Source organism: Podarcis vaucheri, assembly GCF_965113315.1.
Source record: "Podarcis vaucheri genome assembly, chromosome: 9".
In the NCBI taxonomy this organism is placed as follows: Eukaryota; Metazoa; Chordata; class Lepidosauria; order Squamata; family Lacertidae; genus Podarcis; species Podarcis vaucheri.
In genome coordinates this window covers 41,714,694-41,735,774 of record NC_138767.1, presented here as the reverse complement: position 1 = coordinate 41,735,774, position 21,081 = coordinate 41,714,694, and the positions used below count along the sequence as shown (strand labels likewise).

The window sequence follows — 21,081 nt, the reverse complement described above, 5'->3', positions numbered from 1 at the left end:
TTAACTTAAAAATTCCTTAGGATTATACTCTGACCAGCAGGAGGCTGTGTTGCACCACCATCAACAGTGGCCCAATCTTGACAATAATGATACAGGTATAAAAAGAGCAGGAATCAATTTAAGCAATGCTATTTTTAATTTAATGGGATGCGGGTGGCGCTGTGGGTAAAACCTCAGCGCCTAGGACTTGCCGATCGCATGGTCGGCGGTTCGAATCCCCGCGGTGGGGTGCGCTCCCATCGTTCGGTCCCAGCACCTGCCAACCTAGCAGTTCGAAAGCACCCCCGGGTGCAAGTAGATAAATAGGGACCGCTTACCAGCGGGAAGGTAAACGGCGTTCCGTGTGCTGCGCTGGCTTGCCAGATGCAGCTTGTCACGCTGGCCACGTGACCCGGAAGTGTCTGCGGACAGCGCTGGCTCCCGGCCTCTAGAGTGAGATGAGCGCACAACCCTAGAGTCTGGCAAGACTGGCCCGTACGGGCAGAGGTACCTTTACCTATTTTTAGTTTATCATACAATGTGCCAACTATCAGTCACTGAAAAGTTTATAAGCAGAGACTAGTTTTGCATGATGCAACTCACTACTGTACTTTAGGAATTGTTGTTGTTGTTCTTTAGTCGTTTAGTCGTGTCCGTCTCTTCGTGACCCATGGACCAGAGCACGCCAGGCACTCCTGCCTTCCACTGCCTCCCGCAGTTTGGTCAAGCTCATGCTGGTAGCTTTGAGAACACTGTCCAACCATCTCGTCCTCTGTTGTCCCATTCTCCTTGTGCCCTCCATCTTTTCCAGGGAGTCTTCTCTTCTCATGAGGTGGCCAAAGTATTGGAGTCTCAGCTTCAGGATCTGTCCTTCCAGTGAGCACTTAGGGCTGATTTCCTTAAGAATGGATAGGTTTGATCTTCTTGCAGTCCACGGGACTTAGTCGCAATCAAATTCAGATGGAATAGCCATAGTATAGCTAAAAACAACACTGCATGGCAGCCATATTAACTTGCCTTTTGGTTATAAAAAACATTAATTTGGATTTTTTGTGCTTTTCTCGGTGAAAAGGCATTTCTGATGCATACTATACTTCTGCATTTTGTTTTCCTTTTTCAATCAGTACACAAACCCTAAGGAACTCTAATGCTACCATAAAAAGACAGCAGGTGGCAGTCTATAGTAATACATAGATACTTAATACAGTGGTACCTCGGGTTAAGTACTTAATTCGTTCCGGAGTTCCTTACTTAACCTGAAACTGTTCTTAACCTGAAGCACCACTTTAGTTAATGGGGCCTCCTGCTGCTGCCACACAGCCAGAGCACAATTTCTGTTTTCATCCTGATGCAAAGTTCTTAACCTGAGGTACTATTTCTGGGTTGGCGAAGTCTGTAACCTGAAGCGTATGTAACCTGAGGTACCACTGTATTCTATTTTTGTATAGTACATGTTCACAAAAGGATTGGTGTTTCAAAACTATTTACTGGCCTATTAATCTAACTAAAAATAAGTTGGCAATGCTGTTGTCTGTGCAGCCTGCTCTAGTCCCTATTGACTTTATGGATCCATATGGGGCTAGTGTAAACTTGAAACAACTTTTGGAGTAGAAAAGCAACTAATCTTTAATCATTGTGTCATTGGGTAAGGTTGATCTCATCCCCCACCCCCACCTTGTTTTCAATGTAGATCTTCATTCACCCCTTCTTCCCTGGTGGGGAGGAGGAGGGTGCTATTTTGTGGTTTGCCTCAGATGCCAAAATGTCTTGGGCCAGAGTTGCATTGTTCAGATGCAAATCTATCTCTGGATGAAACTCATTAGCTATGGGAAGTGATTTCACTTTCTGTATTGAGACAAGTGAGGTTATACAACAACTAATCAGATATGGAACTATATTTAGTGCTGCAGCCAAGGATAGGAGCACGATAAAGAAACACCAAGCAGGGCCGCCAGCCAGGGGCTAAGGGTGGGTGGGACACACATCTCCTGGCCCCAAGCCAGCAAGGAGCCCAGATTCATTTTCATTTTTTAAAAAAGCAAAGTCAATCAGACATCTATAAAGAGGTTTGGAAAGCAAAACGTGGAGACAATGTTCTAAGGCTGCAGATACAACTGTTTCTGCTAAGGTCCCTTCATTACTTTTGCTAAGCATATCAGGAAGGAACGCTGACCACATGGGAATAGGTTGCAGGAGGGGGAAAAAGAGAGAAGCATGCCTGTGCTGCTAGCCTGATGCTGGATGAAGGAGGAAAGTCTGCCTGTGTACTGGGATATGTTTGTTTAAGCACTTTCTTCCGTGACCACATTCATTCATACACTCCCCAAGTGCATTGCCTTTAGAGTGTAAAACACAACTGGCTAGCTTTGGTATGCTCTACATGACTGTAACTCATGAAATAAATGAGGTTTCCTTCCCAGTAAGGAAAAAATTGTGATATTGCAGAGGGTGGGCCCGTTTATCATGTCTCCCAACAACCAGTCCAGTACTCATCTGTTTGTCATCACTTGTATATTTTTTATTAATATACAGTAACCATCAAACTAAAATATAAAATGCAAGGTGAAACAACAAATACAACCATAAAATCACAGCTGCAGCAAGTTGAAATTATGTAGACCGTAATCCAAAGATACTTCTTTCGTTTATCATAGTTGGCAAAATGTGTGTGTGTTTTGCTGAGAGTTGTGAAACTACACATGCTTAGAGTGTGTGCTGCTTCTTTTTGTATACAGTGCTACCTTGGATTAAGTACTTAATTTGTTCCGGAGATCCGTTCTTAACCTGAAACTGTTCTTAACCTGAAGCACCACTTTAGCTAATGGGGCCTCCTGCTGCTGCCGTGCCACGGGAGCACGATTTCTGTTCTTATCCTGAAGCAAAGTTCTTAACCCGAGGTACTATTTCTGGGTTAGCGGAGTCTGTAACCTGAAGCATCTGTAACCTGAAGCGTATGTAACCCGAGGTACCACTGTACAGGCAATCCACATTTTGTGCAGAAGTTACAGTCTGGACCCATGCGTGCCTTGACAGAGCACACTTAAAGCATTCTGCCCCATATCACTCCTACCCCACCACTTTCAGTAGTGGTTTGGGGTCACTTCCCAGTTCAGCACCATGTGTGCACACTCACACATCAATTGGACACGCATAAATTGGTTGTTGCCTGTAACTGTATCTTGCTTTTGCTCCCAGGAGCTAAAGGCTGTCTTCCCCTCCCCTCTTTTTATTTTTACAACAGCTTTCTGAGGTAGGCTAGACATGTATTGTCAATAGATTTGGGAAGGGGAGCAGAATTCAGACAGTTCAATTCACATACAGTGTACCAGTTTCAGGAAATCTGGTTGGCACCCCTAGATTTCAGCCTCAATTATGTCTGGGGGTTGGGGAAACAACCTTACACAGTGTCCCATTTGCTAAAGAACTCATGAAGGGCATTTTATTTTACTGAGGACAAATGATGATGCACCTTTTGGCCATTTCACAATTAATGTTACATTTCCGGTTGCCAGTAACATTGCTTATTGTGTACGATGTTCTGCAAACACATAAAGCTGTATCCCATCCAGAAAATTTGTTTGATTTGTCAGTCTTTTCCTGAGACTACTTCATCAAACAGCATTACTCACAAACAGCTGAGTTTGTTGTAGACTCTGTCCTCACCTACTTGCAGAGTATTCTGCAAATATTTGAGCTGATTATTTATCTCCCCCTTGCACATTAGTGCATTAGACCTTTGTTGAGCAAATGGAGTTCACTGTCTTCTGCTCAAGGTAAAGCATACACTGCAATCTTTGAATAAAGAACTTAAAGCTAACCTTTTATAAATGAGCCGAAGTCCTTCAAATATCTGTAGATCAGTCAAATGAAATCGGGCAGTGTTGTGTTCCGGAAGCTGGGGCACGAACTAACCAAAGAATATTAAAATCTGATGTTGACAAATGCTTCCAAATCTTGTTCTTTGTATGAGTGCTCAGTAGGTAGAGTGTGAGACTCCTAATGTCACGGTTGTAGGCTCAAGCCCCTCGTTGGGCAAAAGAAAACTGCATTATTGAGGGTTAGACTAGATGACCCTCATGGTCCCTACCAGCTATACAATTCTATGATTCTATGAATGCAACCACATCTTACAAACTCTGGAAGACATAGAAACAACAGCAGGAAAAAATACTTCTAATGCTGTTATCAGATTGTCTCCTTTATAATCTAAGATGCAGTTTAATCTTCAATCAGACATGTTGAATAAAACTCATGTGATTGTTATATTTTCCCTCCTCTGAATTTGGTTTGAAGGTTGCACTACTGTATGTGTAGTCAAGCAATATTTTGTTGTCCAGGAGAAGCATAGACAATAGCAGCAAAATGAGTATTTTCAAAATAAAATTGATAATGAATATTTTCTGTGTTATGTGGAAGCAAGAGACTGGCAGGTGGGCCGAGACGCAGAGCACATCCCAAATAATGGCTCTGCCAGCCAGAAAGAAAGCCAAGGAAAGTGAGTAAGTGAGGGTGGCAAAACACTGCGAGCAGCCATGCAAGCTCCCCCCCCCCCAGCTCTATCCTGCTCTTTTTTGCGATGTTTTGGTACTGTTTCTTGGTTGTTATTATTATTCATTTATATGTTGCCCATATGACTGCATTGCCCCAGCCACTCTGAGCAGCTTCCAACAAATTATAAAACATCAAACATTAAAAACTTCCCTATACAGGGCTGCCTATACATGGTTCAAATCATGTATTTATTTATTTCACAGTGATGCGCATAATGGGGGTGGGGGGTGGTTGGTTGCCTGTGGAAGTTCTGATTCCATTCTAAAGCAGGAGCTCTAAACTTTGATCTTCACGTTAACACAACGTACAGCTTCCATCCCATCATTGCTGTGGTGCACAAATGTAAACAAAGTTGCTATGTACGTTCTTGCTGTGTCCTAACCTATTGCCCAAGTTTCTGAACTGCCTTATAAACAGATATTTCCATTCCATGGACTTCCCGTTTCACTTTTTAAAAAAACAAACCTAAAGGTTAATCTTAACAGGAATGTTCAGGATAACTTTCCAATGTCCCTTTGAAAGAAAAGGCTAACAAAGATCGGCTCAAACCTCTATGTACACAACCAATGGGATTTATAAAGTTTGACCTAAAAACTAACCAAATACCATTTTTACCTTTCTTATCAGTTTGAGAAAGGTACATGAGTATCTAGGCTTAAGAAATCTGCCTTCCATCTCCATCTGCATTAATCATTCAGGAGCTGCTTGAGAAATCCGTCAATAAACCACTAAAGGCTCAAAATTGCTCAATTCAGTACACAAAGGGCTTTACTTTGGCCTCTAAAAATGAATTGCCCATTCTTCTATTCATTTTCTAAAGATCTGTCTCTATAAGGACACCTTAGCAAAACCAAAAGCACTTAGAATGGCAAAGTAAATGCTGCCAGGGTCTTGATTAAATGTAGCAAATTACCTCTCTTCTCACTCATGTGTTTCTTTTGGATCAACACAACAATTCTATGAAAAAGCGTAAGGAGCATCTTGGTTTGTGCCAAAATTTTATCAAGAGATTTTAAGGATCAGCGTTATTTCACAGGTTTGTTGCCCATAGCAACAACACTGTATTTACTTACTTACTTACTTACTTAATTGTTAAGAAAAGAAAAGAAAACAACCCTCTAAGCGGTTTACAAAATTTAGAAATCTTTTTGCAGGATAACTAACTTGAGCTTTTTTCAGCCAAAGGACTTCATTCCCTCATAGGCAACTTTCTGAATGGCAGTGGCTGGCGGGTCCACGTGCAAAAGTGTGTGAAGCAAAGATGGGACTCTTCCCTTTGTACACTAGGCTACATGCTAACCGTGCAAATGCCAGAGGTTTCTGCATCCACGTACATCAAGATGCATTATTTCAGTCCAAGCACAGGCAAAAGCACTTGAGAAGGGCACAGAGCAGGGCAAGTGAGGGATGTTGCTAGATGAGGATGTGTAGCCTTGGTGCAAAGAGAGAGAGAGGCCCCAAAGCCTCAGGTTCCCCACCTCAGATTTCAGTAGAGTAGCTCATTCTTCCTAGGTGTGGGATCTTCCTGAAGGGATACCACTCAGAAAGAATGTGGCACTCTGCAAACCCTGCCTGGAGCCTCCACAGGCCCAGATGACATTTATCAGGTGGTTTGGCCTTGTGTGGTGGACTTTTAAAGAAACAAATAGTGCACGGGAGCCCAAGTAATATCGGGTCTGTGGCGTAGGGAGAGGGGACCTTTCTTGCTTAGAATCAGATCACATTGATGTTAATGGGAGCTCTTCACCCACAGCAAATAACCTAGAGGGGTTCATGCGCAGGAGCTCCAGCTCAGGGGAACCACACACAAGCTATTTCTTTTTTTGAGCCTTGGCCACACAGAAACACTTTCCATGCTGCTACATCCCCAACACTCATACTTTCCAAATTTTCCCAAACCTTTAAAGTTTATACCAATATAGTGGTACTCAGGTTAATAACTTAATTCATTCTGGAGGTTCATTCTTAACCTGAAACTGTTCTTAACCTGAGGTACCACTTTAGCTAATGGCGTCTCCCGCTGCCATCACACGATTTCTGTTCTCATCCTGAAGCAAAGTTCTTAACCCGAGGTACTATTTCTGGGTTAATAGAGTCTATAACCTGAAGCTTCTGTAACCTGAAGCGTCTGTAACCCGAGGTACCACTGTAATTTTTAAAGGCCACACGGGGGTCCAAGAGCACGGCATCAGCCATTTTACAAAATAACACATTTACTTGGAGCTGTTTGAACTTTGTGGGGGCGGACATAGACTCTTCTTGCGATCTTTCCTATCTCTGATCATCAGACCCTTCAGAGAGACAGGTCAGGCTTAGTGCAAGTGGTTCCTGGAAGCGATTGCTCCATAGGGCAACTTGTCCATCTTCTACAACCTTTTTTCTTTTTGTTGTTGTTGTTCCCCGCAAAGAAGGACTTGTGGATGTGTGTGCTAAGTGAACTGGTGCTAAAAATGGGAAGAACAGGCAACGGATCCCGGAAACACCCCCGCAAGGTCAGGAAGAGGCTGCCCTCCCTCCCCACTCTGTCCCCGCCTATTTACAATACTGTGTCCACCCACTGTGTCCCACCTGATCCCTTAAGCTGCTGCTGTGCAGTCCGGAGAGCAATATCAGGTCCCTGACACTTGCAAAGCCGCACCGATAAAGCACTGCCTCTTCAGTGCTTGGGAAGTCACAGAGCCACAGGCACAATGAAACCCAGGTTCAACATTTGGCTGCCTCTCCTGTCCTTCCTTTTTTCAACTTGCAGCACAGTAAGTGTAGCAGGGCAGGGTAGCAACCTCTTAAAGAAATGGCTGAAATAGCTGCCATAGTAGCAAAATCACTGTAAGTCTCATTTTATTTTATTTATTATTTCACATAGTATGATGTTCCTGTGACCCGTGATAACTGCTGCATCTTGGATGACCGATTTGTAAGTCAATATCTCTTGTTATTCTTGCGCTTCTTACTAATATGGTTACTACTGGCATGTTGGTATGTGTATTCCTTTGTGAAGCAGTTGTTAAAATGTGTGGCTGCTTTTAACGTTGGTTACAGACTGCATGCAATATTTTAAAATAAGCTCATTTATCATTGTGTTTTAAACTCTCCTCTTGTCTAGCCTACAAGGGGGTGATTAATATTCATCAGGTTCTGCATGTGTAGGGGATGAAAAATTATAGAGTCAGGCTGTTAAACATTTCTTCTTCTGCAGTGTGATTTAAAATTTCTATTTTCCTTTAGGGTAGCTTTTGCCCCACCACATGTGGCATTGCAGATTTCTTGAATACATATCAGCCTACAGTGGATCGAGATCTCCGGATACTTGAACAAATCCTGGAACAGATCTCTAACTCTTCAGGTTTAACAGACCAACTGATATCGCAGATTCGTCAGGCGCACTTGGGATCCCCTCAAACTCAGCCAAGTGAGAATGCAAAGGCCACTACAGTACAGTGGAAACATTCCTTTATTTCCCAGTTCATTTAGCAGCACATCACTAATATTTTGCATGCTTTTGTTCCTGTTCTGCAGATGTGATTCCAGGTTATATGCAAAAGTCCAGAGAAATTATTGATGAAATCATCAGATATGAAAACATCGTTGTGGCCCATGAAAATACAATACAGTATGTATCTTCTGTTACTGCAGCTTTGAGGACTTTACTTAATCTCACTGCTTCGCTTCCTCAGTGAAGTTCTGCTGATGTGTTAAAGAAAATGTGTGTGTTCTTATAACTTAATCTGTGTAAATAGACAAGTTGTTTGCTTAGTTAAGGCTTATCACCTAATCAAGCTATTTACTTGTTTAAAGTTATAATCCAACCAAGAGAATTAAGCTATCTGTGTAGCTGCAGCTCCTATACCTGTTTACTTGGAAGCAAGCCTCACTTACTACATTGGGGCTAACTTCTGAATAAACCCGTTTAATCAGACTACAGCAGATGCTTCTTACACATCTAAAGAACACAGATACGGCCATCTATTATTCCTCCAATGAGCTCAAGGCAGCAGACATGGAGGCATGCAGTACAATTATTATATTAGGTCATATTAGTGCAGAAAAAAAGACCACTTGCTCCTAGTATACTGACTGCATCGAAGGGAAAGGGGGTCTCTCACTGGACCTGCACCAAGCTCTGTGCCTTCAGTGGACAGTTTGCTGGACATGCAGAGAGCGAGGTAACTTGAGATAAGACATGATTCTCTGGCCCCCGACCACCTCCTCACAGTCTAAATGAATTCAGCTTCAACTATTGTTCCAATAAACCTGTCCTGTATTGGGTTTTTCAATTGCTAGGCAACTGACAGACATGCTGATTTTGAACAATAACAATATTCAACATTTGAAGCAGAAGACTGCTCAGCTTGAGGCACAATGCCAACAGCCGTGCAAAGACACTGTCCAGATACAAGAATTAACTGGAAGAGGTAAGAGTGAGAGCCTAGTACCTGTTTGATGAATTGTGTGCCATCACTCCCATCTTATTGAGGTGGCTAATAGCTCTTTTAAAAAATTTAATCTGTTTCTGATCATGAAGTCCACTCAATTCAAATATATACAGAAATTAATGGGAAGTCGCAGTGACAGGATAATGCCAGTTTATTGTGTACTAACATTTTATGGAAAGGCACTGCATTTGGCTAATTGGCCATTTTATAAACTTATTTCATTCTTGAGCATGAAGCCCAGCCATTTGAAAGCATATTTTTTAAATCTGAAAGAACTGGATGTGGGTACAAAGACTGTGGGGTTGAGATCAATGGAAATAACTCTTCATTTGACAGTTGTCACTATAAAATGGTTTCATCACTAAAGCATGGAAACAAACAACTTAGTTCTAGTGACTTCAAAAGATCCAGATGGGCTTAAGTCCAGGCTAACATCTATGGGCTGTCATTCTGTTCTCACCTCAAGTCTAAGCACAATTATTCAGTTTCCATTGATGTCTGCGGCATATGCTCACAAATAAGTATATTTTAAAGTGGAGCCTTGAGGTCGACATGTTTACTGCATTATATCTACTTGTGTCCTTCCACTGATGGAATCCTTTTTGAATGCAGCACAGACTTCCATCAGCTTAAGGTAGTTTTTGCAAAACTTCCCTTTCACCTGAAGTTCCCACTTCACCTACCAAACTGTTCCAAAATGTCCCCCACCCCAACATAACATTTGGAGCAGTTGCAAGAGGCCTCATCTTTTCCCCATTACTGGAAGTCCCGGCTGGACCAATGAGTGGAGAGAGACAACTTGTGGTATTTTCTGAAGTTTCAAAAGCTTTGCTTGACCTATAAAATTATCAAAATCTCTATCTATATAAGTAAAGAGGAGGAGGGCCATAGCTCAGTTGTAGGTTAATACAGTTCCAAGAAAACCACATTTCGGTGCAGACAAATAGGAATGTATCTCGTTAACTTATGTATCTCGTTACCTCAGAACAGTTTCCACATAGAGCAGAACCAGTGGTTTGAGGGGTGTGGGGTTAGTCTTAGGCCAGGGAGACTTGGGTTCAAATCTCTGTTCAGCCTAAGCTACTTCATGTGATTCTTGAAAGATTAAACTGTGTATATTGCCCTGAGTTCTTTGGGTAAAGCACTGGAGAAGAATGCAAATTATAATGATTGAGGTATGTGGTGTATTTAGTCTTGTTTGGTTAAAATGTGAATACCATAGACAGCAGTTTCACTAATGTATGTTGCTCCTGTTTCTTCATTATAGATTGTCAAGACATTGCAAATAAAGGTGCCAGGCAGAGCGGTCTCTACTTCATCAAACCTCTCAAAGCCAAGGAGCAGTTCCTGGTCTATTGTGAAATGGATACACTAGGAAACGGGTGGACGGTTTTCCAGAGGGTATGTGATCTGCAAAGCGAATGCATGGCATGCATAACATATAAGAGAAGATCAGTCGTATAAAATGAATACTAATCCTGTTCATTTCCCTTTCCTACCTTTCCAATTCCTTATCAGAGGCTTGATGGGAGTGAAGATTTTAATAAAAACTGGATTCAGTACAAAGAAGGCTTTGGACACCTGTCACCAAACGACCAGACTGAATTCTGGCTTGGAAATGAGAAGATTCATCTGATAACCACTCAGTCTGCTATTCCATATGCCTTGCGAATAGAGCTGGAGGACTGGAGTGGCCAAAAAAGGTATTCCTCCAGGAGGATTTCTTCAGTAGTTCATGACTCCTATGCTGGTGGTGGTCTAAAGGTAAAGGGACCCCTGACCATTAGGTCCAGTCGTGGCCGACTCTGGGGTTGCGGTGCTCATCTCGCTTTATTGGCCGAGGGAGCCTGCATACAGCTTCCGGGTCATGTGGCTAGCATGACTAAGCTGCTTCTGGCGAACCAGAGCAGCGCACGGAAACGCCGTTTACCTTCCCGCTGGAGCGGTACCTATTTATCTACTTGCACTTTGACATGCTTTCGAACTGCTAGGTTGGCAGGAGTACTAACCTCTCCCATCCAAGTACTAACCAGGCCTGACCATGCTTAGCTTCCAAGATCAGACGAGATCGGGCGTGTTCAGGGTAGTATGGCCATAGATGGTGGTGGTCTAACATTGGCTTATTAACTACATGCTCCTTCCAGGAGGAACAATGGGGATTTCCCCTTCCCAAACTTCACATTTTCTTCCCATGAGAACTTTGTATCTGCTGGTAACACTGCATTTGGCTCAGAAGGTTAAGAGGAAATAGTGCAATAAAAGCAGGAACACACATGAGGACTCCCCAGGGAGTAAAAGAGGGGTGAGTGGGGTCTGACCAGAGGCCAGGAGGGGAAAGTAAAGCAATGGTTGTCTGGAGAGAGGTACAATGGTGCCAATGGAAGCAAGGAAGGAAGGCTTTGTGGGGGAAGGAAGAAGAGGTAGATACAGGATCTGTGTATGAGCATTGCTGGGGTAGAGGAACTGTAACAGCAAAGGCTTGGGGACTTGTGACTTGTTGGGGTCTGGTAAGTGCAGCAGAAAGGACTATGTTCTACCTGGTTCTTTGTCACAGGACATCATTGCTCTTAGACTTTGGAACTCTGGCTATCCAAAGTTTGCACTGTACAGCTGCCAAATTCTAAGGTATAAACTAGATCATTCTGCTGTCCTCTTTACCCATCCATGCCCCAACTCCAGGTCTGTGGGCCAAAGTCTGCAAAGAGGGCTCTTGCTTTGTCAACACCTGGCAAGCCTGTTATGCTGTGCCATCATCTTTCTGCCCATTTGCTACCAGCCAATACAAGTCTTAAGGCTATTGTTGGTTTCTCTGGGTTCTACTGCTTCCTGCAACATGTGATCCAGGCTCCTTCCCAGCAGCCAATCTGACACTGATATGTGTTCCAGCCATTAGTCCACAGCACTAATGAAAGACCACTGGGCTGTCCTCAATATTCCACTGAAGAGCATAAAAAGCACAATTGTATTTGTTTAAAATAGCAAATTTTTAATTATAGAAGCAGGTAAAGTTGGTGTACCATGTTATGACCCAGGGATGGTTTGCACCTCATCTCTCAAACAAGCTCTAGTTTACACCCACAGTAACTGTAATAGCAGAAAACTGCTTTACTATGGTGCCCAGAACAGAGGAGTGCGATCAAGTCCTCTACGTTTATAGACCTGTTAAGAAGATGCTGTGGGTTAAGCCACAGAGCCTAGGACTTGCTGATCAGAAGGTCGGCGGTTCAAATCCCTGTGACAGGGTGAGCTCCCGTTGCTCAGTCCTTGCTCTGCCAACCTAGCAGTTCGAAAGCACGTTAAAGTGCAAGTAGATAAATAGGTACCACTCTGGCGGGAAGGTAAAGTGTTTCCGTGTGCTGCTCTGGTTCGCCAGAAGCGGCTTAGTCATGCTGGCCACATGACCCGGAAGCTGTACGCCGGCTCCCTCGGCCAATAAAGCAAGATGAGCGCCGCAACCCCAGAGTTGGCCACGACTGGACCTAATGGTCAGGGGTCCCTTTACCTTTACCTGTAAGATGAAGTACTCAGCAAGCAGTTGTTTTAGACAGTTTCTGCGCAAATGCCCCCATTTTGTACCCTTGAAATGCCTGCACCACGTAATATAATTAACAGACATGTCTGAGGAATCAAAAGTAAAAGACACTTAACACTAGTAAAATTTGGAACGTTTAACTTTCTCCTTTCTACAGCTATGCAGATTATGCCCACTTCAAAGTGGGAACTGAAGCAGACAAGTATCGCCTGACTTACGCCTTCTTTTCTGGCGGTGAGGCTGGTGATGCTTTTGAAGGCTTTGATTTTGGAGATGATCCAAGTGACAAATTCTTCACATCCCACAACGGAATGCAGTTCAGCACACCTGACAACGACAATGATAAATTTGATGGCAACTGTGCTGAACAGGACAGATCTGGGTGGTGGATGAACAGATGTCATGCTGCTCACCTCAATGGCAAATATTATCAAGGTAATGCTGTGAGCTTTCTGCATGCTCCAAGTCCTCTCTCCCCTCCCCTCCAAACTTTTGAAGGCGGACAGGTAGCAGGGGCCTGACTCATCTGATCTCAGGTTTCAGAAAGAGATGGGCAAACATAGACACCTCCTCACATAATCTGGAAATAGTTCCACTTATTCTGAGCCAATCGAAGTTAAAATGGACTCAATCAACGGGTGTTTGATAGGACTGATCTCTTCTCCCTCCAGTCCTATACATTCAGGGTAGGATCCAACAAAAGTGAATCCTAGACTCACTGAATATAGGGCAACTTACTTCTGAGTTAACATGCATCGGTTGCTCCTTTAAGCACTTTTCTGTCCCATTGATTTCAATGAGAGAGAAATCAATTCAACTTTGATATGCTAGCCTTTGGCTACAGCAAGTCTGCAGACGCTTCAGATTTTCCAGGATCAAGTATCCGCTGTGCTGTGGATCTGGACGGCCGGGTACCAGTATATGCATTTTCCTGTGGTGTAAACCATTTATGATTTTGAGATATCTTGAAATAGGAGACTTTAATACTGAAATGGTGCCATTAGCTGATCACACATGTGCAATTAAGAATTGTAATTACAAAGTATGTCCCCTTCATCTCACTTCAGATGCTTACTCTGAATAAGCTTGAGACGGAACCATTTACTTGTCAATTGACATTTTACATATCACATATTTATTGTGTGTATAACTAAGTGCAGTCCTTTTTTCTGCAAAAAATGTTTAGGGCTACTCTCATTTTCCTGCTCATATTGAAATACTGCCCCTCAATGAGGCCAAACTTATGGTAGATTCACAAAATGTTTAGGGGTATGTGTACCCAGAAAAAAAGCACTGACTAAGTGTTCTTATTATGAAATGCCCCATTCAACTCAGTGGAACTGACTTCTGAATAAACAAGTTTAGAAACTTGCTGCAGAATTGCTGGGGGCACAGAGAAGGGTAAAATTAAGTGCAGCTTATCTTCTCATTCTGTAAAAAATAATCTTACCATCCACTTACATGATATTATGTTTCTGCTTGTATTTTAGGTGGTTCTTACACAGAGAAAGATGCCGGTCCAAATGGTTATGACAATGGCATCATTTGGGCAACCTGGCGAAGTCGGTGGTATTCCATGAAGAAAACAACTATGAAGATCATTCCATTCTCCAGGCTTTCAGTAGTAACAGGAGGGCAAGCCGGAGGAGTAAAAGAGGTTATTATTATTATTATTTAGTTGCTTTGCCTTGCCAAAGCAACCGAAAGTGACTTTCAACCAAACACCGAACAAACGAACAAAAAACCAAACATAAATACATTCAAATCAGGGTGATGGGGGTGGTGTGGTTGTACTTTACAAACATCCCACCCACTTATAAAAGCCATACATTGTTAAAGGCCAAAGGTCTGTATATAGAGAAAAATGGCCCGGCACCTAAAGATGCAGTGAAGGTGCCAGAGGAGCCTCCCTGGAGAGAGCATTCCAAAAGTGGGGAGCCACCACAGAAAAGGCCCGTTCTCATGTTGCCACCCTCCAGACATCTTGTGGAGGAGGCACATGAAGAAGGGCCTCCGATGATGATTGCAGGGTCCAGCTAAGTTTATATGGGGAGAGACTCTTTGGGGAGAGGTTCATAAGGGGAGAGGCTGGATTAGGAAGCCGAGGAGACATTTAGGAAGAAAACAAAGTCAATTGAAAATTGAATTAATAAGGGGAGAGGCTGGATTAGGAAGCCGAGGAGACATTTAGGAAGAAAACAAAGTCAATTGAAAATTGAATTAATGGAAGCATTGCACCTGAACACTGTTAACAGCATTTTGCTGGCATCTTATGGAAAATATTCTCAGGGCTATTTCATTCTGAATACTGTTTTATCACATTAAAATCAAAATGGCATATAGATGTGTATAATGGACACATGGTACCTGATGCCATGTGATGTGGTGTTGGAACTCTAGCAGAGAATGGCTTTAAAATAGGACTAGACAAATTTCCTGGTGGATCATTCTATTGAAACTATCATTTAGCCATGATAACTAAACAGAACCTCCATGTTCAAAATAAGTGTATCTTTGAATCCCAAACTGGAGCGGAGATTGTTGTCCGTTATGGTCTTCCAAAGATTCTTAATTAGTAATGTCTTTGGTTGGAGATTGCAGGGCTCTTTTGTTTCTGTCTTCACAAAATCCTCTTTATAGATGTATGTTATTCAGTCTTTTCTCAGGAGAAAAATGACAGTTGTTCCTTTTTCTTTCTTTCTTGTAGGTTGGAGATGTTTAAAAGAACATTTTTAACAAAGATTTAACTGGTCAAGTTCACAAACTTTTATAAAATGCTACTCTGAAGTTCACAAAGCATCCAAAATGTAGTCTCTGGAACTAGAAGCAAATCATTTAATGTTCATTTCCACCCTCCAATAAAAGACATTCATTGCTCACGTTTTCCGCTGCATATTCACAGTTGCACAATTTTGCACAAGGTTGTGGAAAACTGAATAGCTCACAAGTTTAAAAGCCTGAATCCTGAAGTTCTCCAGATTGTGTCTGTATCCGACAATGGTATGGCAAAATCCACATGCAAGAAAATACCCTTCAACATAGGCAAAAACTGTTCTAGATTAGAACCACTATTTGTAGTTATTGTTCAATATTTCTTCTCCGTATATATTTGAATAAATATTAATAAATGAAAATGTACTATTAATTGCTTCTTAACTGCCACAATAATTGAAAGGAATTTGGCAAATGTTCAGAATCATCTTCAAAAGATTGTTTATAAATCTGTAAATGTGCTCCTAGCTTTATTCATCAGCACCCTAAAGGTAAAGGTAAAGGGACCCCTGACCATTAGGTCCAGTCGTGACCGATTCTGGAGTTGCGGTGCTCATCTCGCTTTATTGGCCGAGGGAGCCGGCGTACAGCTTCCGGGTCATGTGGCCAGCATGACTAAACCGCTTCTGGCGAACCAGAGCAGCGCACGGAAACGTCGTTTACCTTCCCGCCGGAGTGGTACCTATTTATCTAATTGCACTTTGACATGCTTTCGAACTGCTAGGTTGGCAGGAGCAGGGACGGAGCAATGGGAGCTCACCCTGTCGCGGGGATTCGAACCACCAACCTGATTGGCAAGCCCTAGGCTCTGTGGTTTAATCCACAGAGCCACCCGCATCCCTTCATCAGCACCCCATATTGTTCAATAAGAAACAGTACCATACAAAGCCCAATCTATTACATATAGATGACTGCCCTTTATTTAATGTCACCTATGTTTTATTTGAGATGGACCACGGATGCAAATTGATTTTGCGAATAAAAGCACCAAATTACCAGATTTGGCAATTTCATAATCAAACTCATTTCATTGAATCCCTTATTGTTAGGTAAAGGTGTTTGTGTAGTAAATGATACCCCATCCATTCACATTTAAAACAAATTATTCTTCCTTTGTTATTTATTCATATTCCAGAAATTACTTCAGTTTATTTTAAGGGAATAGGAACAGTGCTTTACGAACCACACTGTTTTAATTAGGAATAAAATAGACTTGCACCAAACACTTTGTGGCTGAAATTAACCACTAGTATAACAACAACAGCAACAATTTATTATTTATACCCCGCCCATCTGGCTGAGTTTCCCAGCCACTCTGGGCAGCTCCCAATCAAGTGTTAAAAACAATACAGCATTAAATATTAAAAACTTCCCTAGATCTGACAGATATACAGAACTGGCTCACTAAAGCTCATTCTTCAAGAAGCATCAACATAATAAGGCTAAGACTCAAGCTGCCACTATTTAAGGCAAAATTAAATTGAGATAGTCAGCTATGATACCTTGATACCAGTTGCATCCGTGTTACTTCTAGTTTGCTTTGGCACAAACATCACACTACCTTCCCAGATATGTTGCTAAATCTATTATATGGAAATATGGTGTTAAAATAAGAAGAGTTTGCATTGCTCTGAATATAGCGTGGACAGGCGGAGTCCCCCAAACCTTGGGCAGCCCCCGTGTGGAATAACGACTCAAGACAATGTGCTATGGGATTAAAATTGGCCACAACTTGATTATGTTTCAGATGTGGGTAGACCTTGGCTCAGGCATTGGACGTTTATCCCTCCCAGTCCCCCACCAGGGATCTGGGGAACATCAGGGTTATCCAGTGGGGGGGGTGATGGGCTGGTTCTGGAGAACACATGTTCAAGCAGAGAGCGCCCACACCCATTACGCCGCTGTCGCAGGGGAGAGCAATAACAACCTCTAGACGTACGGCCAAAGCCTCCCCTCAAACAACCCCTTTAACGGGGAACCCTGGTATCACCGCTGCAAGGAGGAGGGGGCGTGGGTCACCGCTGCACGCCCTCCCCCATTTAGGGAAGATAGACTAGAGGATTCTGCCCAAGGCCTGATACTGCCAAAGTTGTGACGTTTTGCTACGGGAAAGGCAAACCTGCCAATGCAGGAGAATTCCTTTCCGGCCCTTCAACAGCGACCTTGATGTAGCAGCCCCCGCGTTCCTGTAGAGAAAAGGTTAACCTGCAAAAGAAGTCTTAACTGAGGGTGGGTAGGGTGGGAGAAGTTCTGGAGCCAACTGATGATTCCCAGGTAAGATCCCCCCTATTGTGTGGGCAGGTGTTCCCTCCCCCTACCTGGCCTGATCACCTGGGCAACGCCTCTCCAGGCGGGATTGGGCAACTGGCTGAGGTAGGCGGAGACCTCCAGGTATCCCACCTGGGGAAGGCCAAGCCAAGCCTGTGGTAATGGTGCTGCATAGGGTCCAGGGGGCTGCACACGGCCATACAAAGAGCGCCCCTCATTTAATGTGGGAGGCAGTCATTGTGATATAAAATTAACTATACATCAGGTATCACACCAGATAAGGATAGTTGGAATTAATGGGTTGGATCCATATCTGCCATTCTGCAAATAGAAGGGGTGTTGAGAGACAGCACTGAGATCTAGAAGAGGCTCTTGCTGGAGGAAGAAGGTGATGTTGGGTGATTTTGCCAGTTCCTCCTCCTCCTAGCAGTGCTACTTCCCACACTATTCTGGAGGGTCCCACAACTTTATACATCTGTTGTGCTGATTTGAACAAATCCAACTCAATCCTCGACAGACGTAGAAAAGCGGAAAACTGATGATAGCCCATGAACGGGATATAGTCAAGAAAGGTTACACAGAAATATCAGGTATTAGTTGCAACACAAATGTTATGCAAATTGTTATGTACTGAGTTGAATAGGATATTTCACAAATCTCTATCCACTTTTTGGGTAATGCATTTCCTTTTTGTATGTAATGTATAACAGGCAGCCTTAGATCAGGCAGGCCTTTCGTCTTATATTCATAAGAATTCTGTTGGAGTAGATGGGGTGACAGAGGTAACTACTGCCAAATGTGGTGGATGTGCCTGAAAAGTGTAATCATTTCGGGACCCGGTGGTTTGTGAAATATGCAAGATTTTACCCACTAACACATTACAAGATCCCGGAAGCTGCCTTATTGAACTTATATATGAACAAAAACAGGATTTGACTGATAAACCTTTACTTTGATACTGACTCTTTACAGCAGACCTGGTTATTGCCATCATGTTCTTTCTGCTTGTAGGCTTCTCGGAGCAATCAGGTGACTCCACTGTGGGAAATAAGATGCTACTTTAGATGGATTTTTGGTCTGTTCTATCATGCTCCTAAGATCCTTCCAAGGACATGCAAAACCTGTTAAAACATTTTGAATAGCTTGTCTACCATGTATATTTAAATATGCATTGCCTTCCTAACATGATAAATTGAAACTAGAAGATTGAACCAATAGAGCAGAGCTTCCTAAACTGCTCCATGACCATCAGTTTCATTCCAGAGACCTGTAAGGTCTCAGTGGACTTGTGGTTAACCATGGGAGATGGCACATCCAACACACTTAATATTCATTATGACATTTAATTATACAGTGGCACCTCTGGTTACGTACTTAATTCGTTCTGGAGGTCCGTTCTTAACCTGAAACTGTTCTTAACCTGAAGCACCACTTTAGCTAATGGGGCCTCCCGCTGCTGCTGCGCTGCCACCGCGCAATTTATGTTCTCATCCTGCAGCAAAGTTCTTAACCCAATGTAATATTTCTGGGTTAGCAGAGTCTGTAACCTGAAGTGTATGTAACCTGAAGCGTATGTAACCCAAGGTACCACTGTATGTTTATTGCTACTGTATTTTACTGTATTACAATTTGAATTCTACAGATTTACAATTGCTACAGTAAGAGGGCCCTCAGCAATTTTCAGGTGGAAATGACTGCAATAGACCATTAAAACATTGGAAAGATTGGCAGTTGCATGATAAAATTGTTTTATGAAATAAAAGAAACAGACCATAGCCACTCTTTTAAAGGAAGCCACTTTCCAGAAGCGTGTCACTTCTATCAATAAAAAGTTAGAAATTGGAATCTTGTACAAAAAATACCAAAGCCCTTGAAAAATAATCTTCCTGATTCATAGTAATCTTTTCTTTTTTCTTTTTTGCACCAAGCACATTGACAAAAATATCATTGGGAAAGACTGAAGTCCCACTGATGTTACGACCACCATGACACTTGAATGTGTGGCTCATTCAAATAGCCATCTGTCCATAGTCTTGTAACTCTGCAACTCTCCCATTATCATGCTTTATCTTTGGACTGAGCCTATCATTCATTTACTGATAGCGTTTTCAAAATGTGTCCCATATCAAAAGCATGCAGCCTCGGTCCTACACAGATTGGGCATAATTGAGCAAATGTTAGTCACAACTAAGAGCAGCAGTTTGATGCAAATTCTTACTGTGTAATTGGTGGGGTACACCTCTCTCAGAAGGGGCATGATCTGTCCTTGGGGGGATCTACTGCAAGGCCTGCAGTCCACATTTTGGAGTCATAGTTAAGCTGAGAAATGACAAGTTAGGCTGGCTCTGTCTTGCAGCAGGCACAACGTGGGTGGGGAAAAGAAGGTAAAGACAGCGCATGTTCCCAGTGGTGAGCACTCTGAGGCATCACCCTGGTGAAGGGACGTTTACCCAAGACAGTTCCGCAAAGCTTCCCAACTTGAAAGAAACAGGGATAGGAGCCAACCTTGGGCAACTGGAGATTAACTGATCCTAAAATCTGATGGTTTGGGACTCATAATAAATCAACAACCTCCTCAGCACCAGCCATAAAGATAGCTAATGCTCTGGCCTAGGGTGAGGTCACCTGATGGAGGCAGATAGCAGAATGAGGAATCCTCATTCTAGCCTCAGAGGCAAGTACGCCACCCCATCCTCTTTGGAAAGTAGGAGATTAGGTTATTCCATTAACTGTTTCATCAGCCTCTGTTTTGTGGGAGGAATTTAAGTGCATTCTCTAAATTTAGTTTTGCACAATTAAAGCAAGTTATAGTTTCTAGTACAAAAAATCAACTTTAAAAATAATCAGACTTTTTGCAGTTTGGAAAGTGATGGGGAAATTCATAGAAAAGTGTGGGGTGAACAAAGGAAGACATATAAAAGCCTCACAAGCAAATCAGGATGAAATCAGCACAAATTATACTTATCATATAACTGCCCCACAAACAAAACAAATGCTCAGTAAAGACCAGATATAATCTATTTGTGTGTCTGTAAGCTTTGTACAAGCAAATGAGGATGAATGCTCAATGAACAGGTAATCTGGAGGAGCCAATTGCTTAAAGGAAGTTGCAGCCCTTTATTTAAATCCATCCATGTTTTCATTCCTAGTGTTGGAAATGAGGCATTTCCCCCACTGCTGGCTCTTTCTTCTGGATCCAAACAATAATAGCACAGCACAAAATGGCCATTGTAACCATGTGTTTCCTGTAATGTACTAAGCAGTGACACTCCATCAATGTTAGAAAATGCCAGCTCTAGATCGTTGACATTTGTCAGCGCTTTGTTCTCCCCTATGTGTTCTATCTATCAATGATTCATTTCAAACTTTAGGTCCTCCTTTCCTGGAATAGGGTTGGATTATCCACCCATGTCTGTGTTCCGTGTTTGCTGGAATTGTGCAAACGGACTTCTAGCAAACAAACCAAGGAATTTGTGCAACAGACCCCTGGGTCAGCAAACTCAGATGTTGCACTGTGACTCTGCAAACAAAAGGGAAACTAATCAT

The 21,081-nt window shown here is 42.6% G+C and overlaps 1 protein-coding gene across 1 annotated transcript; it reads left to right on the top strand.

Annotated features, from left to right (window-relative positions):
* The first annotated feature begins 7,114 nt into the window (after positions 1 to 7,114).
* FGG (fibrinogen gamma chain) lies at positions 7,115 to 15,629 on the top strand. The gene is made up of 10 exons (XM_082237723.1): positions 7,115 to 7,283; positions 7,394 to 7,444; positions 7,756 to 7,939; positions 8,047 to 8,140; positions 8,812 to 8,942; positions 10,231 to 10,364; positions 10,482 to 10,666; positions 12,653 to 12,930; positions 13,986 to 14,152; positions 15,203 to 15,629. The coding sequence occupies exons 1-10, from the start codon at positions 7,221 to 7,223 to the stop codon at positions 15,215 to 15,217; spliced, it is 1,302 nt and encodes a 433-aa protein (XP_082093849.1). The 5' UTR covers positions 7,115 to 7,220; the 3' UTR covers positions 15,218 to 15,629.
* Positions 15,630 to 21,081: the final 5,452 nt, after the last annotated feature.

Excerpts from the sequence above, each read along its gene's own strand:
- FGG (XM_082237723.1), top strand. The coding sequence starts at position 7,221 with ATGAAACCCAGGTTCAACATTTGGCTGCCTCTCCTGTCCTTCCTTTTT. Across the intron at positions 10,667-12,652 it reads GACTGGAGTGGCCAAAAAAG|CTATGCAGATTATGCCCACT; the intron begins GTATTCCTCCAG and ends TCCTTTCTACAG. Across the intron at positions 12,931-13,985 it reads CAATGGCAAATATTATCAAG|GTGGTTCTTACACAGAGAAA; the intron begins GTAATGCTGTGA and ends CTTGTATTTTAG.